This window comes from Maniola hyperantus, chromosome 19 (genome assembly GCF_902806685.2).
Source record: "Maniola hyperantus chromosome 19, iAphHyp1.2, whole genome shotgun sequence".
Taxonomy (NCBI): domain Eukaryota; kingdom Metazoa; phylum Arthropoda; class Insecta; order Lepidoptera; family Nymphalidae; genus Maniola; species Maniola hyperantus.
In genome coordinates, this window is record NC_048554.1 from 3,362,880 (window position 1) to 3,385,365 (window position 22,486).

The 22,486-nt window shown below is 35.1% G+C and overlaps 2 protein-coding genes across 2 annotated transcripts; one reads left to right on the plus strand and one right to left on the minus strand.

The window, feature by feature from the left end:
* Nucleotides 1-111: 111 nt before the first annotated feature.
* On the minus strand, nt 112-4,045 carry LOC117991272 (uncharacterized). The gene is made up of 2 exons (XM_034978849.2): nt 3,894-4,045; nt 112-3,816 (listed from the first exon to the last, which is right to left on the minus strand). Exons 1-2 carry the CDS (start codon nt 3,918-3,920, stop codon nt 3,343-3,345), a joined length of 501 nt encoding a protein of 166 aa, XP_034834740.1. The 5' UTR covers nt 3,921-4,045; the 3' UTR covers nt 112-3,342.
* Nucleotides 4,046-5,504: 1,459 nt separating this feature from the next.
* LOC117991278 (sperm flagellar protein 2-like) lies at nt 5,505-19,773 on the plus strand. Its single transcript, XM_034978855.2, has 4 exons — nt 5,505-8,845; nt 8,932-9,721; nt 10,144; nt 18,525-19,773. The coding sequence occupies exons 1-4, from the start codon at nt 5,529-5,531 to the stop codon at nt 19,769-19,771; spliced, it is 5,355 nt and encodes a 1,784-aa protein (XP_034834746.1). The 5' UTR covers nt 5,505-5,528; the 3' UTR covers nt 19,772-19,773.
* Nucleotides 19,774-22,486: the final 2,713 nt, after the last annotated feature.

Consider the following 22,486-nt stretch of genomic DNA (forward strand, 5'->3'; position numbering starts at 1 on the left):
GGATCGTGTGTGGTGGCGCGCTCATGGGAAGGCCTATGTCCAGCAGTGGACGCAAACAGGCTGATTGATTGCTTTGAAGCATAATTATGGAAACATAATCAAACTGCTATACATATTTCAAGGCAATATTTATTTAAAATAAGAAAACAAAATAACAAAATATGTTAACAAACATATTATTTAATTACCAACTATTTTCTAAGTTACAAAAGCAAAACGGTGGTTGTGAGAAGTGAACTTTGATTCTTTTAAAATAATTTTATTATTATTAGGTATTATTATTTTAATGTACTGACTAAAGCAAAAAAGATAGACGGATCTGGGAAACAATGAAAACATGTTAAGTAAAGCCAGTTGCATGCGTGTGACGCCACAATATCGACTCGTGTGCCACAATTAAGAGCACTAAGACATTTCATTTTCCAAGCATTTCGCAATAGATATTTTATTTTTATTAGACTTTTTCTTTATAAAAAGAAAAGGGATATTCAATATCCCTTATTATTTTCTTTGTAATATGTTAATTGTCGTTTTTCAAATAGATTTTCCATTCCTGATCGTACCGTCCTTTTGGCCAGGATTGGAAGAACAAAACATTGTTTAAAACAGAATTAAAAAACATGTTTAAAACTGTTTCTTTTTTAAATTTTAGAAATTTAATTTGTTTATAACAAGTGTTTTCAACACTGTTTGCATGCCACAATGACGCAACACACTGCTTTGTACATAAACACTAAAGTTCTTTGCAGTGTTTATTTTGTCTGTGATAATTTCATGAATGGAGTTGAAGCGTGGCACAACTCACATCACACGCAACTAAAACGCGCTGCGCGTTCTTCACTCTTGTGGAAATCGCGGCGCGAATCAAGTCAACCATCCACAATGATATTTCGCGCCGTCAATCCTTCGCGGCGCGATTCGCATGCCAGTGAAGAGCAGGCTTTGAAGAGATCGTTTCCTGTCTATCTTTTCTTTTAGTCTGTACTCTGTGGCTGCAACAGATGAGATCGTTCTGACTTCTGACTTACCAATAACAACCATTTACAGTACAATACTAATCACGCGAAATTTGTAAAATCACTTACATGTAACAATTTAAATGACAAAATAAACTCAATTAAATTAAATTAAATTAAAGTGGAAGCATTTTAAAATAAAATACACATCTTGTGCCTTAAGCCTCCACTACACTTTAGCCCATCGCGCTCATGCTGGCCGGCTTGCTGACTAGTGCTGGTTTTGGTGCACAACCCCACAAATCGTTATTCACACATATTCCGATACTCGCCGATTGCGTTGGGCCAACGAGAAGTGGGGGCATTAGTGACAACAATAAAATAAAATTGTTCTCAATAATCACAAACTATTTAACATAGGTAACTATAAAAATACATGATGGTGATTTATTATTTAATGAATAGTAAGTTATGTTAAGTAAGTTCCTCATACCAAAATTAATTTAAGTGAAATTAACATTCTTGGTCACAAAAGATTTTAAGTTAGCAAGCAGCTAAAATATTTTGTAAATATCATTCTTTTAAAATAACAAGTGTACAAATTCAATAATGAGATATTTTGAAAGAAATATAACAGTACAGTACCTAGTGCTAATTCTGTTGTATTATAATTTCTAAATTGACAGGCCTAAAAATAGTGTCATCTTTTTCAGTCTTTTCTGATGAGAAAAGCATAGCATTATTTTTAGCACCTGTCAATTTTGTTTAGACAATGGCCCCGATTCTCTAGTCTCTCTCTAAACTAAATTTAGAGTATCTGCATCCTTCTCCTTTTACTAATTCTAAAAAAGGAACGAAACATGACTTTCACATTTAAAGATTCTAAATTTTAGTGCACAATACAATTTTAAACAGTAGGTTCGCGACTGCGCGCTAAAATCACGGGTTTTACCATCTAAAAATTAAATTTAGAACTGTCAAACTGTCTGTCCTTTTCATATTACATTTGTAAGAAGAGCATGTGAATACTCTAAAATTAGGTTGTGCTCAGAATCGGTGCCATAATTATATTATATACAACCAAATTAGCATTAGAGTCTATCCATATTTCATTATAAATGCGAAAGTGTGTCTTTCTGTCTATCTGTCGAAATTTAATACAGCGATAGATTGCATCACTGGGAAGGACATAGGCTACTTTTTATCCTGTAAAATCAAAGAGTTCCCAGGGGATTCTTGAAAACCTAAATCCATGCTAACGAAGTCGCTGGCATCATTTAGTAGAAAATAATCTGAAGGCTTGGTCATACACATGTGCAATTTCAACAATAGAAAAGTGTAATTTATAGACATTCAAAATCACCACTGCAGTGTTAATATCTTGATACAGTGCAGTGTATTACAAATCAAACACATGTTCAGTGTGACATACTGCCACGCAGTTGCTGTCACTCTATGGGTGAGATCTATAGAGCGCACTCTGACTCTGTTTAGACTTAAGACAGAGTAAAAAAGAGACAGAGCTATATCTCTCGCATAAAGCTGTCTTGTTTTAATTCAATCTTAAGTCTTAGCAAAGTCAAAGTGTGCTCTTTAGATGTGTGTGTACAAGCCTTAATAAAACTGTTGAGCAATTTGTTTTATAATTTAAAACTCCTAACTAAACAATACATGGTGTGCCAGAGAAACATGCAAAATTAATTTACCATCTAGGAACATTTATGATCAGTATCTACTATTCTTTCATACAATCATACAAATGCGTACACAGAAAAATACATCAATAGTCCATATTATTATCACTGAATTTCTAACATTTACTAGTCACAGATCACGGTAATTCAGACAATGTACAAACTGACAGGGACTAGAGAAACGTTAATAATGTATTGCAGCACAGGTGTTATAGATTTAAGATTTAGATCAATCATTTCCACTTTATGTAGTACAAAATAAGTGCTGAATGGATAAATTAAATTGTAAAGTTTACAAAATGCTAATTTGTTTGTACAAAATTTCTAAAACTCTAATAAATATGTAATTTTTTCATTTTCTTAGAAAATTGAAACAAATGAAACTGCTATACCCTATCTGCAGAATGAAGTTAATATAGTGTTCTCTCTACCTAATCCGATACAAAAACAGAGAGAGCGCTATACTGACTTCATTCTGGATAAGTTAGTATAGCAGTCTCTCTCTGTTAGGGCCGATAGGGTATAGAACTGTCAATTTAGAGATTTGTGTACCAAATTAGCACCTTTGTAGTACACATGCTGTAACAAAGTTTAGACATCTCTGAAAAATTTCCTGCCAGTTGCAAAGTGCTGCAATGTGTATGTTTAGTGACATGTATGTAACTATATTGGGATGATTCCTAATTTGAATATCATTCATCAACTTGTAACTTCTGAATCCTCGTCGACACACAGTCCATATCAGGCGAGATTTCGGGCTTCGGTGGTGCTTCTGCCGTGAGGTTGAGATTCTCTAGCGACTGGCAGCGCTTTGCCGGACTTTTTATGTCGCTCTCTCGTGAACAGGTACTCGTGGAAGGCTCCAACAAGTATTTGAAGTCACAGCTCGAATCGCTCGCGTCGCAACCCATAGCGTCCGAGTTTTCACTTTTAGTTCTGTGCCTGACGGGCAACACATACGGGCACAGCCTGTTTTTGTTTGTACTCCGTTTCATACAATACCCAACAGTGACATTCGACACGTATCGAGTATTAAGACGCATTACGCCCAAATTAGATCGAGACTCACGTAAATATTCACGGCGCGCCTCCGTAAGTGCACTCAACATACCCAAATCGTGTAATGCCTTATCTAAATTGTCCAGGTTCATGTGGTGGCGAGCTCTCTGTAAACAAGGAATCGGGTTAACAAAACCACGATGCAACCGCGAACCCTTTTTGTTTATGTCACAAAGTTACATACCCTTTTTTCGAATTCATTGCATTTCATCGTGGCTAAATCTCAGCGATATTTATGAAATAAGCAAAGACAGTGCGAAAATAAACATTACAAAAAAGTCATAATAATAAGAAGTTGTGGAAGTGGATGACCGATGACATTTAATTTGAGTTGCCAGTGATAAAAATCAAAAATGGTTTTTTATACTTGTGCCCTGTTTATCAAACATTACAAGTCTACAAGCTACAAGTTACAAGTTACAAGAACTTTTTTACAAACTCTTGTAAATTATGTTTATCAAATAATTTCACAAGACTTGTAGGATTTTACAAGACTTGTAGAACTTGTATTTTTAATTTATAACACTTTATTTTTGCTAAATTGCAAAATAATTTTTCAACCGTAATAAATGACGATAAAATAGAAATTACGGTACCATAACTAGTCATGTTATTGTTAAAAATAATTTTATTTTTCAAATAATTTAATTTTGTGTTAAATAACCTATTTGTAAAACCTGTTGCTTCTTATTTTACTTACCTATCTACTTTTATTTATTCTATTTCGGTACACCAACAGAAAGTACCGACACAAAAAGTTTAAATTAAAAATATTACATTCTTTTTCATGAATTAAGGTTAGACTTAAAATTTGAAAAAAAGGATAGACTTTAAAAATTTTCGCTATTCGAATTACACTGCAAAAAATGGCGAAATCTGATTCGAAAGTTACAATTATTCTTCAAGTAAGTAATTCGTGACAAAAAAGATATTTTATTTGGCGCATTTACTGATAAATTATCTAAAGACCAAAAAATAGCAGAGTGGAAAGAGATACTATTGCTATGTCAGTCGCTTGGACTTGTATCTGCCGAAAAAGATTATGCCAGCATACTCGTATGTACATGAGACACGTTTTGGTCAAATTTAAAAAGAGCAGCATTGATAAGTTTAATAAAATTACACCTTCGAATTATTTTATAGTTATTTTACCTATTTACTACTAGGTACTAGATAATTTAATTATTCTTTTATACAATATCATACTTGCATACAACTTGTAAAATAAATTAAGAGTCAACGGAGGCTCTCCAACTTTTCGTTACAAGTTACAAGCTACAAGTTACAAAGGCATTTTTGATGAACAAAACCACAAATACAAGTGTGAAAAACACTTGTATTACAAGTGATATTACTCGTAGCTTGTAGTTTACAAGTGTAGTTTTGATAAACGCATTCTTGTAAAAATGCAAAAATTTACAAGAGAAACGCTTGTAATACAAGACTTGTAACGTTTGATAAACAGGGCACTAGTCGAAAAATATGAACTAAAATGCTCGTAGGTAACTAACTAACATCCAAACTTCCAAACATCCAAACATCCACACTTTCACATTTATATTAGTAGGATAGTCGGGCGATAAGTGCTAAGCAGCCCGAACTACATATACATAATAATATTGTGACGGTAGCCGATAATGTCTGATCACATCTGCGTCTGTTACAATAAACGCAAGTGCGGCTCGATGGTAATAATGATAAATCAAATCGCTTGTCATGTTGTCATCAACTTAACATATAAGACTTAACACATATCAAAAAAATTGCTTAATCTAGCTTTAGCTAAATCCACAAAATAATTTTATCCTGAAAAGTAGAAATGGCTGAAATGCTAAAAGAATGGCTCACAAAACGCCTACAGCGTTCAATAACATGGGAGGCTGAAGAGTTTGGAAATAAAATGAAAAACGGTTATATCATATCATGCGTTTTACGAAGCTATCATGTCATTAATGATGAAAAACATTATCTAATAAGGTCAAGTAATATCGCCGTAGATATACAGAACAACTGGAGATTGCTAAAAGAATGGCTACGCGATTTAGAAATAAATTTGTCTGATGATGATACACAAAGTATTATAGAAGGGAAAGGTTCTACATTGCTACGCCTATTTTATCAACTCTTTCTTCACTTAGACAAGATGGATCGCACTAACTTCATTAAAGAAGAAAGAAAAAAAGTATCGAGCTTAGTAGATAAAATGGAACACCGATTTACGGTAAAAAGGGTGGAAGAGGAAGAAGAATCTTTTGTTGATGATCTTTCCAAACCTTTGTTAGATCAAAAACAATTTATTGAATGGCAGAGGAAAAAGGAAAAGGAAGTTCAAGAAACATACGATTACATACGACATAAATATTCCAAAATGTTAGAAAAAATTGAAGAATCTAAATCACCACTGCAACATCCAGAAGGAACCGTTAAAAAAAGACCTATAGTAAATAAAAAGGAAATGGAAGAATTTTCATTGAAATATCCTTGTGAATTTAAAGATTATACCTACGAAGACCTACTTGATCTAGAACAAAAAGCTGTAGAGAGGCAGAAATCACTTATAGATACTGAATGGGCTAAAAATTACATGGATAATCTTTACAGTAGAATGCACAAAAAGTCCGACTCAAAAGAATTTCAAAAGCAAATAAGAAATGTTATAAGTGAATCATTATGGGATCTTTCGGTTGCTGAAGAAGAATGTAAATTAGATATAGAACTCTCCAAAAAAGTGCTGAAATTGTCGCAGTTTGAAAAACAAATGTGTACTCAAATCATGGAAACTAAGCAGCAAGCACGTAACTTAGCGAAAAATAGAATTCAAGGAGAAATAGAGTTTTCTGACCAGAGAACACATCAATTTAATCAATTTCTTAATAACGTAAAAGAAGAAATTAATTTAGGAATGGTTGAAATTGATTTTGAAAAGAAGAGACAGAATATGCTGCACAAGAAATTGTATGCAGAAAAAATCAAAAGAAAAAGACAACATTATTATGAAATATGCTATGATACAGTACTATCTATTGTTGACTTTGCAACAAAATATGCGTGTTTTTCAAGAATATTGAACGATAACGTACCAGACCATTTTATCCACGAATGGAAAGCGTTATACTATAAACAACAACCTATATTTGATATTTGTCAACCGATGGAAAACATTTTAAGAGATATCGTAATCGAGGAAGAGGCAGATTCCAAAGAAGAAGAAATTATACGGCTGGAACTAGACAGACAAGAAGCTTTGAATGATAGTGAATTTTATGAATACCACCATTATTTACATCCTTGGACATTAAATATGCTAATTCCAAATTACGATCCAGAATCGGAAGAAAGAAAATATGAATACTTAGGATCGAATATATTGGGACATTTAGTGTATACTCTTCTTGAAATAAAGTATCCATACCCCTATCAAAGACCACCAGCTGATTTACCTACTTATTCCGCAAAAGCTATTGTTCGTGGTCTCCCTGATAGATCACTTACAATAGCAATGCAAACACTTCTTAATAACCAAAAAATACATGTTGTGCGACTGGAATCTGCTATAAATTATTGTCTAAGGAGGTTTAAAATCGAAATGATAGGTTGCACAGATATTGAGTTATCATTTGACAAATTCATGGCCGTTGCTCAAGAGGATGAGGGCAAAGAGTTAATAAAATTAATGAAAACCGAAGATGACATTCTAAGTAAAAGTAATGAGGTAGTTACTCCCCTATCAGGACCTTTAATCCCGAATACTAAACAAACTCAAACACCGAAAACCATCCCAGAAGAAGGAATTACCTTATCAAATCCAGCAGAACTTGGTCGATATGCATACCAATCATTAAGTTTTGGTGATTCTCTTACTGCTCATTTATTATCTGCTATGATAATTGAGTATTTAAAGGATCAAGATAATATTAATGGATTCGTAATTATAAACTATCCGAATTCTTATCGCGAAGCACAAATTTTAGAGGAAACATTTTCAGGGCAAGCTCCGCCGGAAGAAGGAGAGCTTGATGACCGTGATGAAATTTATCTTGAAGAGAGCATTATCAAGCATAGAAAAAAAGATAATGATCCATACAAAGAAGTAAGAATTTCTAAACTTGTAAATGATCCACATGAAAAGAGAATCACAACACCATTTACAAGTTATTTCAGTTGTTACCTTAATCTAAAAGAAACTGAAGATATTCTGCAGGAGTTTGTCATTTGGTATTTAACAGAAGATAATTCTGATATGATTGATAGATTTTACGCTGCATTAGGAATTAATTATAGTATGTACTACGAAGTAATAGAAAAAGAACAACTGGCTCTAATATGCAAATACATAATAGGTGATTATTCATTACATGTAACGTCAGTAGAAAGACTATTTGGAGAAAATGTTTTAAGTTGTCTCGATTTTCCTAGTTCTGACGACAAAAGAACTAAGTCTAAAATTGTCAAACCTGAAACGTCTAATGAAAAATTAAAAGAAAAATTAGGTCGTAATTCAAAATCTAATCAGTCTTTATCTTTTGTTAATGATTTTGAAGTTGTAAAGACACCTGATTCAAAAGAAAATGTCCACAATGGTGACACTATAATTCTTGAAAACACTGAGTTTCAAGCAGTTGTAAGTAATTCTTCTAGAACGTTTATCAGTGTGGAAGAAATACATCTGTTAGCAGGTGAAGAGGATTGGGTATACGGTAAATTACCTATATCTGAGATTATAGGCGTAGCATTAGCGACTTGCTGGGAAGAAATCGAGAAAACATACATACATGACATGCAACAACTATTTTTTGGAATACGTCTACAAATGAATTGCCTTATTCCATACACCAAATTTATAAAAGATAAAATGGAACAAATAATTACGCTTCCTTCTATTAAACAAGATTTAGTAAGTACTTTTCAACAAGAATATAACAATTTTGAAAATGACTGGCGCGACATAAATTTGGCTAAAAATGAATGGCACTGTAGAATAAAGGAGTTGCAAAAAAAGCTTTATAGAATATGTGATGAAAGAAAGTTGTATGCAGAAAAGCAGAGAAATTCACTTATATGTGAAAATTGGACTATGGAAGAGTTAACAACTATGGTTAACACATACATTTCTTGTATGCAGACAGAATTAAATAGGTTAGTAAATGTAATTTTTAATGTTAGATACGGGTGTTAAATAAGTTAACAAACCTTATTATTTAACAAAACCACTTTTATTTCAGAGCTATGTTGACATACCAATCCTTGCATGACTTTTATTTTGCAATGATAAAACGTTCTCTAGCTCAAGACAGGCTAACTTCTAAAGAGTTAACTAAAATATTCAAAGAATCCGATGAAACATCTGGAAGTAGAAAAGGAGGAGAAGATAAGGTATATCGACAACTGAAAAATTCTTTCCAAGACTTACAGTTAAGAAATATTGAAATTGACTTCAGCAATAATCCTTTTAATATGTTAGTGGAAAACAATGTTAAATTTGCTCTTAAATTAATTAAAGATGTCAACGATTCATACAGATCACTTATAAGCCGTGAATATAGTGAGATAGCTAGAATAGTTACACAAACAAAAAAGAAAGAAGAAAATACGTCAGAAGAGTCAGTTAATAATGAAGAAACTTTTAAATTTAATGCCCTTAAATGCATAGATGAGTGGACGATGGGGATTAATGGTGAAATGTTTAGAGCCAATCTACGTCTGCTTGCCTTACAATATAAGTGTTATAAAGACATGAAATTATTTAATGACAACATTTACAGAGCATTTAAGGACGTCCAAAATAACATAGACGACTATTATTTAAATGAGATCAAATCAGTAGATCGCCTTTGTAAATATTTGCAAATGGCTGTAGAAGGTGGCAAAAGGATTCCAGAAAATCTTATGCTTGAGCAGGATACATTCATTATAGATCCAAATCTGTTACATTTTTCTGCATCAGAACCGGAACGTGGTGGAATATTGGTTAAAGAAATTGTAACTAATTTGGAATTCAAAATTGGACAGCTAGTATAAGGGTGGTAAATTGGGCGGAATGGAAATATACCCGGATACGGAATAATCTACCACCTTACAAAGATTAGAGGAAAGAAATAATTTACTTTACTTGATCTATCTACCTAGTAAAGAATAGAAGCTAGCCGTCGACTCCCTTGTAATGTATATGAGGTGTTATAAATGAAATTTGCTAGATGTTAGGCAAAATTGTTTTAATGTAACTTTTACCGGGGTCGCTTAATACATAGTGATGGCTAATAATGCTTAGTTATTCTAGCTTAATGCCAAGACTTAATTTAGATACATTAGAATGCCTTAGGTAGATAGTACATAAAATCTATGTTTTAAATTTAAGATGCCATTGGCATGGAATAGACAATGACACAGTAAAATTCATAAAATTGTTTCAAAATAAAGCTCAGTAGTAAAGACAGGGTTCTTACTGTACACATACACTAAGAAGGTTCACTAAACTGTTCCAGGATACAAACATTTGCTTACTTGTAGGTGCGAAGACTGCAAGGTAGCTGGACGGCATCGGCCAAGATCCAAAACTCAATTTATTTGATTCTTCACAACCGAAATGTTTCATTACAAAGATTTTCACCAAGTCTTATCCATAGAAATTAAGTTGCCAACGTGAATGTGCAAAAGAAATAAATACGAAAACCGAAAACTAAAAACGGAAACGCAAACGGAAACGCAAACGGAAAACCCTGTAACAAAGAAAAACAAGATTATAATTTGTGCTGTGTGAAAATTTCGACACGTGGAATTTTCCCGATCAAACACAACTCACCTATTGAACTCCTGGCCACCAATGGTTTTCAGGAGTCCACCCACAACCCATTATCCTCATTTATTTGGGAAGGTAAAGTAACTGGAACTGAAAGGGAAATCATGAAATTAGGATTTTCTCTAACCAAACCGCCATTTTGTCGAATCCACATTACTTGATTTTTCACTCACCATAATTGATGAAACATTGAAATACGTTAGGATGACTAAATTTATAACTATTGTATTTTCCCAGGCGAAGCCATGGGCGAAAAGGAGTGAGATTTTCCTGGAACGAAAAAATTCGTCTTCACATGTTGACTCCAGAAAAATTCTAAATCTCACCAATCGGTGTTGCCAGACGCAACCCGAGTGTGGCCGCTCTCATTTAGTTTGATCATGAAGCCAATTCATTTTTGAATATTTGCGGAACCTAAGGATATATTATAAGAACCGTTTTGTTAATGACTTAACAATAAACAAATGATATTATGGTTTTATTTAATTATTTTGTTTTATTTTTACGACAATTGACAACGAAGCAAACGCCATCTATTGTGGCTCGAATGAACTCTGAACATCGACCCACGCGTAGTTCTGCACCTTGATGCTAGGTGGCACCAACATACTTTGAACAAAATTGATTTTTATTAAAAACGAAACGCTAGTTAGTAGTTCAAAATTTACAACGTCACAATACTTCCCCTCCTACGAAAAGGTTCAACAGGTTGAACCACGCTGCCCTCAGCGTCATCCAACAACTACTAACAATTTGCCTGAAACAAACAAGAAAAACACAGAAGTTACGCGTGAACGCACATCTACTACTAACAAGGAAAATTGTCTAACAAAATAAATATACTGAAAACAGTGTAAGGTTTTATACATTATACTTAACTACACAACCCTAACTTCTAAAAAGAATATATACAAAAAAAACTTCATGGTGTCTAAGACACTTGAGTGGAAACATCTTGGCATCATTCTTCAGCTGACTGATAGAATGCGTCTAGGCCTACGGTGGTTCACTCTTTTAAACTACCATCTTAATATTTGTTACTCAACAAATACGGAAAAACTGGTTGTGAACGGGTCCATCTGATATGGCAACCGTTCTCTATCCCATTCGGAAAAATAAAACCGAATCAAAATCGGAATATGAGAAAAAAACGAAATAACTCTCCTAGAAAATAGATCTCGGAACAGAATCGGAAAAATAACAGAAATGATCCATTATCTAGAAGGAAAACGAAAACAAAACACAAAACCCCCCCCTTTTCGTTATCCCCAAAGTACGATATTTGCATTTTTACTTTCTCAACCGGTTGGTCTACCACAAGCATTCCAATCATCACATATTCATCCCTACATACATCCACTACATTCCTCCTCAACTGAACCATGGTAATGTAACTGTTAACTCAGAACATCACTACACTCATACAAATTCCTAATTGAATATTGATAACTTAAATATTCAAACAGTTTAGACCAAACTAAGTAATGGCAAATATCTACTTCTTAATATCCTTAATATGCCAAGTGCCTATTGGGTGGTTGTCAGCTACTCTAACTAGTTCGTAAACCAAAGGTGACAAAACCTTGACAACCCTGCACTTTTCATACTTAGGTGCCAGCTTAGCTGCGAAAAAATTTGTAGCGTCGCTTTGTGGATAGGTCTTTTTCCACACTATGTCCCCAACAGAATAGCTTGCAGACCTACGCCTTAAGTTGTAATGCGTTGCATACTCTGCATGAGCCTGAAACAAATTTCTCCTAACCTGACCAAATATGTCCTCCAAAGTTCCAAACTTTCCTGCGTATTCCTCCCTTGGAATTCCGGCCTCGTACTCCTTATCCGTGTCCTTATAGAAGGAACCATTTAAAACCGGTTCTCTAGCGTGGACAAGGAAGAACGGGGAGAATCCAGTGGATTCATTAACCGCACTGTTTATGGCGAACTGGACCTTGTACAGGTTTTCGTCCCAGGACCTGTGGTTATCTTTCACAAAAGCGGCTACAGCAGTCATAACAACCTTATTGTACCTCTCAACAAGGTTAACTTGCGGAGTGTACAGTGGTGTGTAGTGTAATTTCGGAATATTATAACGCTTAATGAGATTACGGAATTCAGATCCTGTAAATTGGGACCCATTGTCCACAATCACAGTCTCTGGAACACTATGGTTCAAAAATACAAAATTCTCTAGCGCTTTAACAACAGCGGCACCTGTGGCACGCCGTAACGGAAACAACATTGTATATTTCGAAAAACAACACGTCACCACAAAAAGAAATGTAAATCCTGATTTAGACCTAGGCAAAGGTCCGACTAAATCAGCCGAAATGACCTGAAAAGGTCTCTCGCAGACTTTAGGCTTCCCTAGCAGACCTGGAGTGGCTGATGTCGTGTGTTTATACGCAGAGCAAGTATCACAATTCTTAACGTACTCAACCACGTCCTTATACATACCACGCCAAAAATATCTGAGGGATAATCTGCGATGAGTTTTGAACACACCAAAATGACCTGCAGTTGCATCTGCATGGTTTTGTTGCATAATTCTAAGGATGTCGTTCTTGTGGACTACCTCTTTCCAGTCGAACTCACTGAGAAGCTGGTATTTACATTTACTGTAACGATATAGTTTATCGTTCAAAATACAAAAATTCGGAAAATTTGCTGGATTGATTTTACAGCCATTAAATGTTTTGTCATACCAGTCATCTACCAAAACTTGTTGACTAGAGTTATCATCACGATCACCAACTACATCTACGTGTATGAGTCTCGACAAGGTATCCGGAACTACATTATCACAACCCTTCCTATGTTCGATAACAAAATTATACTGTGATAATCTACAACCCCATCTGGCGAGTCGTCCTGAGGGATTTTCTAAATTTAAGAACCACTTTAGGGATGCATGGTCTGTGATAATTGTGACTGGCTTGGAACCAAAATAAGCCTGAAATTTCTCCACTGCAAAAATCACAGCTAGAGCCTCGCGTTCCGTCGCGCTGTAATTCCTTTCGTTTTTATTTAGGCTCCTACTGACATACGCAATGGGATGATCGCAACCATCGGTTTCTTGCGTTAGCATACCGCCAACACCATATGCAGAAGCATCACAATGTATTTTGAATGGTTTTTCAAAATTCGGTACCGCAAGAACAGGTGCGGTTACCAACGCATTCTTCAATGTATTAAATGCTACCTCTGCCTGTTCGCTCCACTCAAATTTAGGTGCGTTCTTTCCTTTACTCGTTAGTCTATTGAGTGGTGCAGCGATGGTTGAAAAATTCCTAATAAAGCGCCTGTACCAAGAACAAGTGCCTAGGAAAATCTTTACCTCCTGTGCAGTTTTTGGGGTCGGAAAGTTCAAAACTGCGGCAACTTTTCCAGGATCTGTGCGTAAACCAAATTCATCCACTATATACCCTAAATATTTCAAAGAGTTCCTAAAAAAATTACATTGTTTATCCAGAACTCTGTTTAATAAAATTAAATGGGTTTCAAAATCAGCAGAACAAATAACAATATCATCTATATAACAAAATACTATTCCATTTTCAATATCACTACAAAAATTTTGATTAAATAACTGGTCCATTAACCTCTGCTGTCGTGCTGGTGCACCGCATAGGCCAAACGGCATGACTTTAAATTTGAATAACCCTCTACCAGGAACTGTAAAACTGGTTTTTTCCTGAGAGTCGTCAGCTAACGGAATTTGCCAGAAACTTGAACTTAAATCAATCGATGATAAAAACCTTGCCTCTTTCAAGCTATCTAGAATTTGTGGAATGTACGGTATTGAGTATGAATCCCCCTTTGTCACTGAATTTAATTTCCTGCAATCTAGGCAAAATCTCCAGTCTCCATTTGCCTTTGAAAATGTGGTATCAATACTGCTATGCAATTTATAACCGAATCTCAAAAAAACCTTGTGCGCCTGGTTACCCAAAATTGACGCGCAAGCACCGGAATCTAGTAAACCTGTAATCTCAAAACCGTCAACAAAAACCTTTAAATGTGGCCTAAAGTCTCGTTTATCCACTGAATACAGAACTGTGTCAGGTAAAAGGGATGTTTTGTTGTTAATGACCAAGTTCTTTACTTGTGTCTCTGCACAGTTCTTACTAATTAGTTTTTTGAATTTTTGTCCGGAGCGGGTTTACTAATCGCCTTTTTACTACAACTTGGACATGTCTTTACTGTAAAGTTCTGACGTCCACACGAAAAACATCTAATAAATTTCGGAACTGTCCTGCAAAATTTAAAGGAATGGTTACCCTTGCCGCACTTGTAACATAGTTGTTTATTTGTTTTCGTAAAATCAGTGCCTTTACTTGTATCAACCTTAGGTGCAGGTGTGACTGAAAGTGTGTTTATCTGTTTTGTCACTTGTTTGTAAGCAAACTCTGAACTTAAAGTTGCCTTACTGTTAGTAGGCTCAGAAAATAAGGCGGAACGCTGCCTCGCAGCCTCTAGTTTGCGACACTTTTCCTTCAACATTGCGACAGACTTAATGTCAACAAGAGCTAATTGTTCTGAGTAAAAAGGGCGAATATTATGTAATAAAATTTGTAACTTTTGTTCTTCGGAAAGTGGTGTTGACAACCTTGAAAACATGCAAAACATTACAGCGAAATAGATAGACACAGGTTCTTCAGAGCCTTGTGTTCTTGCTCGAATTTCACCTAGCAACCTGTAGTCATAATCTACTGCATCAAATTCCTCTAAAAATAAAGTTTTCAATTCTGACCAAGACGAAACTTGACATTTGTTGCCTCTGTACCATAACAATGCTCGGCCTGTAAAAAGATGAAATGCAGAAACAAATAATTTTCCATCTGAAACGCCATAAGATCTTTTATATTCCTCAACGCGTTCGATGAAACTGCGCGGATCACCCTGTCCGTTGAAATTTAACTTCCACTTGGCCACATTTTTATCACCAGTGCAGTCAACGGCGGTACTCTCGGAATCCAGTGATTCGTCGTGAGACGACTCATTGTCAGCATCTAATCTGGAAATCAAACTCTGCAACTTTGTATGTAATTCACTCTTCCTACTTATTAAGCTGAGTTCGGAACACTGTGTTCTCAAAATTCTAAAGTACAAATGTGAAGCTAAAGCTTTAGACCTACAGAGGGCATGTCTATCTTTAGTGTCAGAACACTTTTTTAATAAATCTTCTAAGTCTTGAAGTTTTTTAGTAATAACCCCTAACTCACTTTCAGAAGTGAAATCCGTCTCTAAAATTGATTCAGAAGGAATTTCCTGAATTAATTGTTTTAACTGTTTCTTTAAACCTAGCACTGTAGGTGCTGGAGTTTCGGAACGAATGGATACCTCATAACACAATTCGTCCTTCAAAAGTGAATGAAACTGGGCAAAAGTCTGTTCCATTGTGTTAAGTCAAAACACATTTAACAAAATATCGAGCTTGTGTAACTGTCTATGTTTAGCCTTATACAAATTGGTTAAACACAAACACAAAAGAAGTTATTTAAACTATTAAATATACACAAGCAAAATACACAACAAAAACAATATTCTTAAGTCTATCCTAACTATTTTATCAATTATGTTCCTATTCCAAAATATTGTTAATAATACAAGCACATATTATTACTATAGTAAACAAAATATAACAAAATAAACTTCCCAAAATTGAATAAATGATTGTAAGGTGCAGTATCACCTTTATGAGTACACAGTGTGTTACAACCTTTACAATTACAAAAGTAAACAGGCAACAAAGTTGCAATGAACTCTGAATAGCATATTATCTTTAAAAAAAAACAAAGAGATTGTGCAATGGTTTGATGGCTGTTACTTTACACTTTTAACACATAACCTAAAATACAACAAAATCTGTTTCTAAATGTCACTTTAAACTACCAGCATTCACTTAAACTTAACATGTTTTGTGTGTGAAGTAGCTTTTATCATAACCTTAACACAGCTCTAAACAAAATTTCAACAAAATAATGAAGTATCAAGTCACTGAAAAAATTGTTCATAACTTCATACTTGAACTTAATGTAATCTCTGAATATAGTTTATATATTTAGTTTCACAAGTTGTAACTCTTAGTATTTATAAATGTATGTGTGTAACTAGTTAACAGCACATAGCGTTTCAAAACTTTAATTATACTAAGTTACCGGAATTTTCAAACATAAGATGTACTTACTATTGAAAGCAATACCCAACAACAACTCAGTTAAGCAATGTTTATTACTAAACTGAAGGCAAACATTCACTTATACACCTCCAAGGTAAGTCGATAACATAATTAAACGGCATAAGCACCATTTATAAAGTGTTGATTAAGTAAGAAAAAAAATGTTGGACTATACTCAGAAAATTACTTAAACTATCAAACAAAATTTCTAACTATTAGTTATTATTTAGTTAGTTAACCATAAAAACAGCTTAGTGCTCTTTGCAATGTGTCACTACTTAGAAAATTGTACAATCAGCGGAGTACATTTCATAAAATTCACAAAATTTCTCAAAATATACTGAAATAACTATATAAAAAAACGTTCGGGCGCCATTTATAAGGGTGGTAAATTGGGCGGAATGGAAATATACCCGGATACGGAATAATCTACCACCTTACAAAGATTAGAGGAAAGAAATAATTTACTTTACTTGATCTATCTACCTAGTAAAGAATAGAAGCTAGCCGTCGACTCCCTTGTAATGTATATGAGGTGTTATAAATGAAATTTGCTAGATGTTAGGCAAAATTGTTTTAATGTAACTTTTACCGGGGTCGCTTAATACATAGTGATGGCTAATAATGCTTAGTTATTCTAGCTTAATGCCAAGACTTAATTTAGATACATTAGAATGCCTTAGGTAGATAGTACATAAAATCTATGTTTTAAATTTAAGATGCCATTGGCATGGAATAGACAATGACACAGTAAAATTCATAAAATTGTTTCAAAATAAAGCTCAGTAGTAAAGACAGGGTTCTTACTGTACACATACACTAAGAAGGTTCACTAAACTGTTCCAGGATACAAACATTTGCTTACTTGTAGGTGCGAAGACTGCAAGGTAGCTGGACGGCATCGGCCAAGATCCAAAACTCAATTTATTTGATTCTTCACAACCGAAATGTTTCATTACAAAGATTTTCACCAAGTCTTATCCATAGAAATTAAGTTGCCAACGTGAATGTGCAAAAGAAATAAATACGAAAACCGAAAACTAAAAACGGAAACGCAAACGGAAACGCAAACGGAAAACCCTGTAACAAAGAAAAACAAGATTATAATTTGTGCTGTGTGAAAATTTCGACACGTGGAATTTTCCCGATCAAACACAACTCACCTATTGAACTCCTGGCCACCAATGGTTTTCAGGAGTCCACCCACAACCCATTATCCTCATTTATTTGGGAAGGTAAAGTAACTGGAACTGAAAGGGAAATCATGAAATTAGGATTTTCTCTAACCAAACCGCCATTTTGTCGAATCCACATTACTTGATTTTTCACTCACCATAATTGATGAAACATTGAAATACGTTAGGATGACTAAATTTATAACTATTGTATTTTCCCAGGCGAAGCCATGGGCGAAAAGGAGTGAGATTTTCCTGGAACGAAAAAATTCGTCTTCACATGTTGACTCCAGAAAAATTCTAAATCTCACCAATCGGTGTTGCCAGACGCAACCCGAGTGTGGCCGCTCTCATTTAGTTTGATCATGAAGCCAATTCATTTTTGAATATTTGCGGAACCTAAGGATATATTATAAGAACCGTTTTGTTAATGACTTAACAATAAACAAATGATATTATGGTTTTATTTAATTATTTTGTTTTATTTTTACGACAATTGACAACGAAGCAAACGCCATCTATTGTGGCTCGAATGAACTCTGAACATCGACCCACGCGTAGTTCTGCACCTTGATGCTAGGTGGCACCAACATACTTTGAACAAAATTGATTTTTATTAAAAACGAAACGCTAGTTAGTAGTTCAAAATTTACAACGTCACACTAGCTAGATTGCGTACTCAATTTAAAATTGTAGCACCAACAGGCATAGCATTGCAACAAGCCTTTATTTTTTTGTTACAAGATTTCTTATATTTTGGTAAAGAAACTTGCAATGGTTCATTGTTTCCCGAGGAATGGAAACGACTTGACCCCGAACAAATTCCAAAATTAATATTTTTGTTATTCGGAGACACGGCATACATTAACTGGAGAGATTTTTTAATCTATTGCCTCAATATAAGATTTCCAACTGTAGAAGAATTATTGTTACTTCGTAAAAACTTTCGTTGTCAAGATCCTGAATCAACAGAATTGATTTCTAGAGAAGACTACAGCAAAGAAATACTTTGGTTTGAGGATGATTTTGATCCCGAAGATAGACATGCTCAGTTAAGAAAAACCTTAATTAACCATTTTCTATTTGAACTTTTTGAAACTGCTGAGAATATTATGAACTACTCTGCATTTTTGTTGGCTTTTTGTAAGAGTGCAGATCCAATCGAAGGTTTTGCTACGGCATTATCAATGGCTGTTGGCAAAAAAATATGCTTCAGTTTAACAGTGTGCGAGGAAGTGGTGTGTAAGTTGATAAGAGAGAAGCAATATAAAGATGAGTATTTAGCTTGCGCTCTCAAATGTACAGCTCAATTTCTAGATAAGCTTATAACAACCGTTATTAATACTTGCGAGGGGACTACTATTTATGAGCTGGAGTATACGGAACCCCCACCCGATTCAGATAAAAAAGGCAGGAAGGGTAAAGTAGGTGGAAAAGCCAAAAAAGTTCAAAGTTCTATGAGTGCTCGTTTACCTAGAACGCAAAAAAGTCTTACAGGTCGGAGTAAGACACAATCTGCTACTGACGTTAAATCTACCTATATCTGTAGGCCTTGCGAGGAAGATACTGAAATAGTTGAAGAGAAGTCGCCAGAGATTGTAGAATCAGAGGAAGAACCAAAAATTGAACCACAAGCAGATCCTAATTTAGTTTATGCTGTTAGTCAGAACGTTATATGGAACGTGCTTAATGTTTGCTTACCATGGTACTTCTGGTTAGCACCTGAAGAAAAAGCAACACCATATAAACAACAGGTGGAAGAAGTTATGAAACGACTCGAAGTTAACACTGATAATAAAGATATATACGTGTGCCAGTTTGTGTCTGATCCTAATGTTTGTAAAATTCTTCACAAATCGAAGAAGTTTGTTGCATTGAATTTAGCGGAAGAAATACAAAATGTATGTATGTGAGATTTGCGATTGATACAAATATTTCTATTTTTATTTCATCATATTTATTATAAAAAGCGGGGGGAAAATTAGTTAGCTGTTGAATTTTTTCTTAGTTTATATTATTTTATGTGGGATATTACGAGGATTTATATCTGTTAAAATGTGCGTGAAAAGTTTTTCCTTTGTTATATTTTTTACTTAAGTACTTTGAATTCTAGAGACTCGAGACCTACCGTTTTTGGCCGTGTAAAGTCTTCTGGAACTTATATTAAAAATAAAATTTTATTTTTTACTCAAATTGTATTCTCTAATTTCATTTAAAAAAAATTATTTTTGCAGTAGTTGTGAATTCTTTAGAAGAACTCTAGTTATGTAGCGCCTTGTCAAGGGGAAGACTGAAGAACCAATTTTTTTCACATAGGTAGGTACAGCCAATCTGCATAGAGAGATTAGCCATCTGCACGGGAGATATTATAGATCACAATTCACATATTGTGTGAACGCAAACACAGGTGCACTCCCTCTTACCCAAGTAGGTAGACTCCTAGGTGGAGCCAATAGGTCTACCTTGAACGTGGTACTAGTAGTGACCAATTATATTACAAAGTGCCTTGTCAGGGGAAGGAAATGACCTTGGCTTGAAAGGGGAAGGCCTTGACTTACAAAAAGCCTTCGATACTGTGTCAATCCCTATCGTGCTTGACAGACTATCCGACATGAGTGTTAGGGGTATTACATTAGATTAGTTCAGTAGCAATGTGTTAAAATTGGGAATATTACCAGTGTATTTTCATACATTACATGCGGTGTCCCCCAGGGGAGAGTTCTGGGCACCACCTTAATGTAGGTAGTCATACGAAGAAGCACACCACTGCGCCAATGGTCGTCAAATTGTCATTATTTACGAAAGGAAATATAACATCCCTTGTTTCGATAAATATGATTATGTAGAAACATTTTTCCAAATAGTTCTTTACATCGATTAATTTAAAACGATTTCATCGGGAAAGTTGTGAGTTTTTAATTTATTTGTTTTTTTGCTGATTCTATATGCAATGACTTATTTCGTCCCTGTGAGAAAATTTATTAAAATGTTGTGGGTGAAACGTGGACATACAAGTAAGTTTAGTTTAATCTAAATATATAAAATGAAAAGGTGACTGACTGATCTATCTACGCACAGCTTTAAAGTACTGGACGGATCGGTTGAAACTTTCAAATCCTAAGGGGGTAAAATAGGGGTTCGAAATTTGTGTAATCCACGCGGACGAAGTCACGGGCATAAGCTAGTGATATTTTCCTTCACGGTTTCAAGTTCACCTAGCGTTGTGGTCTCATAAGTCGATTCACTGGCATGGGTTTGGAATTTTAAAAATTTCTAAACTGGTCTAGTCTGGTGGGAGGCTTCAGCCGTGGCTAGTTACCACCCCACCGGCAAAGCCCCCTACCCTTCCAGATTAGCCCGCTTCCATCTTTGACTTCATCACTTACCACCAAGTGAGATTGCAATCAAGGGCTAACTTGTATCTGAATAAAAAAATGTAGGTAGGTAATATGAAAATAATATGCAAATGCTTAAAACGCACATAACTCCAAAAAGTTAGAGATGCGTGCCCGGGTTCGAACCCGTAGCCTCCCGAATAGAAGGCCGACGCGCGGGTGACGTGTGGATGTACGGGGCGTTCCCTCCCCGATTGCCAACTCGACCTGTCGCATACTACTTAATCCTAGCATCTGATCTTTGAAAAGAACTTTATACCGAAACTAGCTTATGCCCGCGACTTCATCCGTGTGGACTACACAAATTTCGAACCCCAATTATACCCCCTTGGGATTTGAATTTTCAAAAATCCTTTCTTAGCGGGTGTCTACGTCATAATAGCTATCTGCATGCCAAATTTCAGCCCGATCCGTCCAATAGTTTGAGCTGTGCGTTGATAGATCAGTCAGTTCGTTTTATGTATTACTTAAATATTATGTTCAATACTTGATATTTCAGGACGAGAACGCGAAATCTACGAATTTCTAGACAAAACTGTACAAGAAAATAGAAGTCACAAGAAATTGATACTGCTTCTTCTCCTTGTAACCATAGCAATATCTTGCGTACACCTGCTAGTATCCGATATTAAGCATACCAGTATGATGACGGACTACCTCAAAATACCGAGTTTCATGACTTCGGAGGACGCCAACGCTGCTATGAGAAAAGAATACATAAATGGTAAGCTTACTACTTAGACCATTTTGTTTTTTTTAGTTCCAGAGAAAATCTGCTGTAAGGTACAACCCGTTTACTAAAAGAATGGACCTGGCGTCGATTAAAAATCAAAAAAAAAATTAAAAAATTCGTAGTTGTATTAGTGACAAAGATGCGAACATACACGTACTACGAATTTTTGTCTGCCACTTGTTGAGTTTTTAATTTTTTTAATTTTTAATCGACGCCAGGTCCATTCTTTTAATAAACGGGTTGTAGATGCAAACATTTCGGAAATTCGCCGATGACTATCAAAGCATTTGTCTCTGATCCTTTGGATTTCAGTCTACTACAGTATCCTGATTCAGTCTAAGTACTACAATATTCTAAGTTAGGATATGTAGTAGACTGAAATCCAAAGGAAATGCAGTGATAGCCTTGTGGTTAGAGTCGTCGGCCTCCTGTTCGGGAGGTGCGGGGTTTGATACCCGGCACGCACCCCTAACTTGTCATAAACAAGGGAGCCCAAAAGT

What these genes read in the sequence shown, in the direction of transcription:
- LOC117991272 (XM_034978849.2), bottom strand. Translation starts at nt 3,920, where the DNA reads ATGAAATGCAATGAATTCGAAAAAAGG. An exon ending in GCAATGAATTCGAAAAAAGG is followed by an intron (nt 3,817 to 3,893) that starts GTATGTAACTTT and finishes CCTTGTTTACAG; the next exon opens with AGAGCTCGCCACCACATGAA.
- LOC117991278 (XM_034978855.2), top strand. Translation starts at nt 5,529, where the DNA reads ATGGCTGAAATGCTAAAAGAATGGCTCACAAAACGCCTACAGCGTTCA. An exon ending in ATGCAGACAGAATTAAATAG is followed by an intron (nt 8,846 to 8,931) that starts GTTAGTAAATGT and finishes CTTTTATTTCAG; the next exon opens with AGCTATGTTGACATACCAAT.